Consider the following 6,000-nt stretch of genomic DNA (forward strand, 5'->3'; position numbering starts at 1 on the left):
AAACAAGAACAATACAAGAAAAATAAAACGTAATAAAAATGCATCGTACGAATTGCAATACAGCAGAGAATGAACTAATACAATGACTTTCGTTCACTTTCTCTCGACGATAGTAATGATGATTTTGTAATGAGAGAGAGAATATCAAGTTTTTTGGCACACGATCGATTGAAACAAAAAAGAAAAAATAAATAATGTGAATGATAAGTCGAACAAAGAGTAAAACTTGTAATTGTGATAAAAAAAAAATGAAATAATAGATAATTCAACGTTCATTCGTCAGGGTCATTAATGCGAGTATTTAATAATAGAGAAAGATCCACGCGCGTACAGTAATATACACATATGTAGATCGCCTCCGTTTCGCGTGGGAGGGGGTCGGAGACAGGTACACTTGTATATAATATTATACACCACCGAGTTCGCGAGTATAATATAATATGTACAAAGAGTAAAAACCTAATTTTTCACTTTTTTTTCGTTTTCTTTTTTACTTTTTTTTTTCTTTCGAAATTGTCTGTTATTTATAATACTCCCTGTCGAATCGAAGTGCCTAGCGAAGGAACACTTTTCAACACACGAATAACAAAAACGATAAATAAGCTCACACCTACACTCTGCAATGAAAAGGACAGACAACAAAAAATTCTCAATATACACGCTGATTTATTTATTATTATTTTTTTTTGTTTCCTCAACTACGCACGCCTCCGTTAATTTTTTTTCTATCAGCCAAAAAAAAAATGTGAAACATATCGTTGCGGCTTTTCGGAAAATTTTTCACAATCACCATTACGTATATTAGCGTGCTTCCTCCCCCCCGGCGACGAGCAAGCCCCCCCTATATATTTCAGCCATTCAGAATCTCTATATTTAAAGCGTAATTTTTAATTCGAGAGCTTTATGTAAAAAGAAAAAATAATTAAATTTCGAGGAAAAACATGCGAAATAAACCCGATTGCATAGTTAAACACACACAATAAACTGCGGCGCATATTTAAGAATGTGAAGTATAAAAAAAAAATTATATAGATCACACGACAATAAACGCTACTATATTATATATAAAGAAAAAAGGTAAAATATTATACGAGAAAAAAAATTGCGATGGTATAGCCGATTTGCAGCAGCGAGAAAAAATGAGAGAGAGAGAGCTAGCGCGTGAAAAAAAGAGGGAAGAAATAAGGGAGTTGTATGATATTATACAAAAAGCATACGATAGCAAGTATATAATACATTATATACATACGATTATATATTTATTATACATGTCTCGCCGGTGAAATTGGGATAATCCTGCGGAGTGTGAGAGCGACTGAACGTTATTTAGGCGTGTGTGCCTGTGTGCACACACCGATAGCTTGGATATTATGATTGTAAACTTTTGGATTTTCATTTTTTTTTTTCAAAATTTCGAAGGAGAGGGGTTGTGAACCCCAGCTCGTTACCATCGTAGTTAAAAGGAGGTCAAAAGCGACAAAATTGCGAATATTTTTAGTGTGTTATTGTAGCGAGAGAGAGAGAGAGAATTGTTTTATTGCATGCTAGCATCGAATTGAGAGGAATTGAGAGGATCGTCGAAATTCGAGCGGAATTATTTTGCAAAAAAAAAGTGTGTTTGGGACATGTGGCGCGCACGATTCGATCCTGGCATTCGATGAGACATTATTCAATAAATGAACCTGTGCGTGTGTTTGTGTACCTATGAAATAGATACACATAAAATAACATTGTATAATTATGTCGACGAGATCACGCCCCCCGCGATTTACAATAAATAAATAAGAGTGCGCCTGTCTGTGTGCGTGTGAATGCGTGTGTGCCGAATATACGATGAAAAGTGGAAGCGAACCATTGTAATAAACTACTGTAAACTACGTTTTATTAATGATGTTACTACGGTTTTACGAAAGAGCTTATTATGTAGTCGAAAGAAGAAAAAAAAATCACGAGAACATTAATTCATTGTTTATCCAAAAAAAAAAAAATCAACAACAACAACAACCACACAACCTTCGAAACAAACGATTCGCTTAATGGATAATTAATTCAGTCGACGAGCAAAATCATATATTTGACGGCAAAAATTCACCCCCCGGAAAAAAAAGCAGCAACAGAGAAAAACCCAGAAAAAAATAACGACGGATACTGAGTGTAGCACTTGAATTCTTTACACTTTTGCACGAGACGTGTGTGTTCTGTACTTATATAATGATGAAGAAACAAAAAAAAACTATTTGGATCGATTGATTAAAAAGTCGATGAAAAATATGTAATTATTAAACATTTTATTACTTAGCAATTAAAAACAAAACTGCATTTATTTATGGTTATTTTCAACGATTTATTCCATATCTTGAAGACCGTTGAACGACCCTGATATCCTACGTTTTTTATTTTTTTTAATATGATTTCGAGGATGGATTAAATGGAAATCAAAAGAAAGACAATATTACAGAGTAGAGTGTTTATTAGCAGTCTTGATACGTGAAAATAGCGATTTTGATTATCAAAGTGCTTTACAATATATCACATTTTTTCCCAGAATTTAACATATCCACGCGGTTTTCAACTGGTCAAACATCAAATTACAATAGATAAAAATGCGCGTGCCACACCGATCCAGCGGTAAAAGCTAATGATCTCTTTTTATAATCCGTCTCAATGGTACAGTCATTGAATTCGACAAGTTTTTGACCAGCTCGTACAAAATAGTTAGATTTTTTTTTAAATTTTAAAAACTTATCTCGAGTATCGAAAGCTATCGTACAAAAGGTATACATTAAGAATACAGATCTTACGTTCTTAAGACGAGTCAATTGATCAATTTCGGCAGTAACAATTGACATATATATTCGTTATCTTATTACTATCAGTAATGAGTAAAATCTCTAAAACTACAGTTTAAAAAATGTAGGGAAAAAATCCCAGGACAGTTTTCCGTTTTATACATATAAAAGGTACTCAAAAGTTGAAACTTTGAGGAATGTTTCAATAAACTTTCCTAGGATTCAATCAGTGAAAACGATGTTGCGTAGGGCGTCTTCTTTGAGAGTCTCCAGCACTGCTGTAGTGCCTGCATTAAAATGTATAGCAATTCCACCGTCAATTACTAAACCACCGTCGTAACATTGAGAGCGGATAGTTAACTTTTTGGTAAAGCCGCGAGGAAACGTGTGCTCTGGCGTAGGTTTGGATGGCTTAAGAATCATATCTCGGATCGTGTAACTCAATTGTAGCTCATCTGAAGAGAAAGAGTTGATGTACGTTTTGATTGAATTTTTTATGCAAAAACTATTTTGACGAATCTTACCAGCTGGGAACTGAATTTTTGAATTAAAATCAGAGCAAATTTTTTCAATGTCGGAATTCGTCTGATCTTTTAGTCCAGCCGAAGATAAAACATCTTGAACCACTTGAGGATTCAAACAATTGATTGCTCTATACCAGGAAGTAGAACCGGTACCTGTACTCACACACATCCCAGAACTCTTAACCTTTTGCAATTTTCCACCATTTGCACCTATGTGTAAAATACTTATTCTGGCAGATAAAGATTCTCCAATGAATACCTATGATACAAACATTTATTAGGAGATGAATAATTGAAATATTCTAGTTAATCACTGATTAACTTACTTCATTAAGAGCTAACCAGGGTATTCTTCTTGTTTTGGGGAGTTTGCCTTTTGGAATTGTAGAATTGTGATGACTAATATAGAACCTAGAACAAGTTTATGATTCATTAGGAAACCATGGCTACCACAAAGTCCAATACAGCAAAGATATCAATCATCAAACATACTTTCCCCCTAACGATGAACTTTGATCGTGCATGTGAAATGGAGTTCTCCAAATATTTTCACCTATTAGAGTGGTTCTAACTCTGCTTCTCATGAGATATTCAAAGTTTCCAGATCTCAGTCTTTCAAATATTCCTGGAATATCACTAGAGTGCTTTCTTGACAACAATAAAAAGCCCTCTGAAAATTCCGGATCTGAATTGATTCCTATGATAGGTTTGGAGTTACTGTTCATCAAGTTTGATGCCATCAGAAATGTTCCATCCCCGCCAACAGGTATCACTAAATCTGCCCAATTTATACTGTCAATGTCCACATTGTATCTGCAAAGACAAACCATTAAAAACTAGAACAATGCCAATTAATTAATGCACATGCAGAGATAGTACTCACCGACTCTTGACTCTAAAGTCAATATTTAAACTCTTCAGAGTATCTATGGTTTTCTTAGCAGTAGCTTCATTCCTATTGTGTCCACCAAGAATGGCATCAAAATTAATATCCCTCTCGATTAGTTTCCTCTTCAGCTCCTCCTCCGACAGATTGGGATTGTGTAGCTTTTCTATCATGTATCTGGAGACCTTGGTGAGCACCAGAACCCTCTGGGGCACGAAGCTGGCCTCGCAGCGCCTCGTCGACTCGAGATTGATTCGGCTCGACTTGAACATCAATCGGGCCGCTGCTGAAAGCGGTCGAATTATCATCGTTTACAGGCCTGTCACGTCGGTGTTTTTTTTTTTTTTGCAGGACAATAACGCAAGATTCAAAAACTCACGGTAAGCTGTAGCTTTGGAGAGATGAGCGAGAGCCGTCATCCTTGTATGCTTGTATTTTTGTTGTTATTGACGCTGTGTGCCTCACATGTCAAAAGTAGTACCTCGACTGCGGTATCTCGTGGTTACTACACAAAATACCTCGTGTGTGTCATCTAATAAGCATGGAGCACAGCAGCTGCTACACACGAGACGTCGCAATCGCGGAGGCCGGAGTGGGCGTAAAAAACCGGCCGCGCTGCCCGACGCGAGGCGACATCTAGCCATGATCAGAGTAGAAATGATAGTCCGCGCGGCTAAAAGCAGCAGCGCGCCGAGCGACCGCCGTAGGTATATAGATAGCACGATACACGCCGAGATGCAGGAAATCTCTCGCAGCGATGCAGCGTAACAGGCAATTTTCGATCGCGCGGCACGGAGTGCAGGTGAGAAGAGCGTCGTGGCGCCACCAGTGCACGAAAAAAGTCGAGATAACCGTGTGCGATATAGATAGAGAAACCAAGAGAGTAGATGCATCGGCAGCGGTTGATAACGTTAGGATGAGCTACATATACACGACGACGACGACGACAATGAATCAAAAAGTCAAAATGGTCAGTTGGATGATAGGTCGTATGGGATAAGATCGGAGCAAGAGGCTCAGAAGCCGCGCACGATCCTTTGTCATTAAATCAGGCGGGTCATAGCTTGGCGGAGTTGAAAAACCTTCGCGAGGTGTCTCTTTCTCCTCCGCACGCACCTATATACAAAAGATTTGCCTCTCTCGAGATACGACGTATTATATGAGAGAGAGAGAGTCACCTCTTTATAAACTGCATACACGCTCACACGCACGCAAACTTAAATAGGCATATGCTCTCCGAAGTGGCAGATCGCAGCAGCAGCAGCAGCGGTGCAGTGCGTGAGGCCGTGGCATGCATGCAGTCGAGCGAGACTCGAGAGTCGGTTGAGGAGTAGTATAGGCTGCACGAGTTGCATTTGAGTTAGTTGATTCAAGCAATCGTCCGCGACTCGTGCGCGAGACATCGTTTAAATAAAATAATTTGTACATATGTACAGAGACAATCGCGTGGCGCGTGTGACAATTTCGCATAAACGACCAAAACAAACGAACGAGCGAACTTTGTTACAAAGAGTGTCTGCCAAACGACTGGCAGCGAGCGCGTGAGAGAGATGCGAGAAGGCTTATAATTAAGCAGCGCAGCGGTCAGCGAGCGACAGCGTCGAGATTGCTATGCAATAATAATACAATTCGTCGTTGCATCGAGTGCAACGGCGTCGCGAGTACACAGCCAATATCGTAGTGTGCATATATACGACGCACATTATATATAGAGACAGAGAGCCGTGTGCATGCAGTAACACAGGGCACAACACACGAGCGTCGAGCCCGTTGGTGTAGTTCTGCACACACACACACAGCA

At 38.8% G+C, this 6,000-nt stretch overlaps 1 protein-coding gene across 2 annotated transcripts; it reads right to left on the minus strand.

Annotated features, from left to right (window-relative positions):
* Positions 1-2,452: 2,452 nt before the first annotated feature.
* On the minus strand, positions 2,453-5,365 carry LOC106658346 (NAD kinase 2, mitochondrial). Of its 2 annotated transcripts, none has more exons than XM_014380252.2 (6): positions 4,579-5,365; positions 4,197-4,482; positions 3,806-4,126; positions 3,640-3,724; positions 3,314-3,572; positions 2,453-3,244 (listed from the first exon to the last, which is right to left on the minus strand). In XM_014380252.2, the coding sequence occupies exons 1-6, from the start codon at positions 4,616-4,618 to the stop codon at positions 3,012-3,014; spliced, it is 1,224 nt and encodes a 407-aa protein (XP_014235738.1). In that variant the 5' UTR covers positions 4,619-5,365; the 3' UTR covers positions 2,453-3,011. The 2 variants fall into 2 exon arrangements, with proteins under 2 accessions (XP_014235738.1, XP_014235737.1); XM_014380251.2 differs by having other exon boundaries at positions 4,197-4,485.
* Positions 5,366-6,000: the final 635 nt, after the last annotated feature.

Source organism: Trichogramma pretiosum, unplaced genomic scaffold, assembly GCF_000599845.2.
Source record: "Trichogramma pretiosum strain Unisexual culture from Peru unplaced genomic scaffold, Tpre_2.0 scaffold111, whole genome shotgun sequence".
In the NCBI taxonomy this organism is placed as follows: domain Eukaryota; kingdom Metazoa; phylum Arthropoda; class Insecta; order Hymenoptera; family Trichogrammatidae; genus Trichogramma; species Trichogramma pretiosum.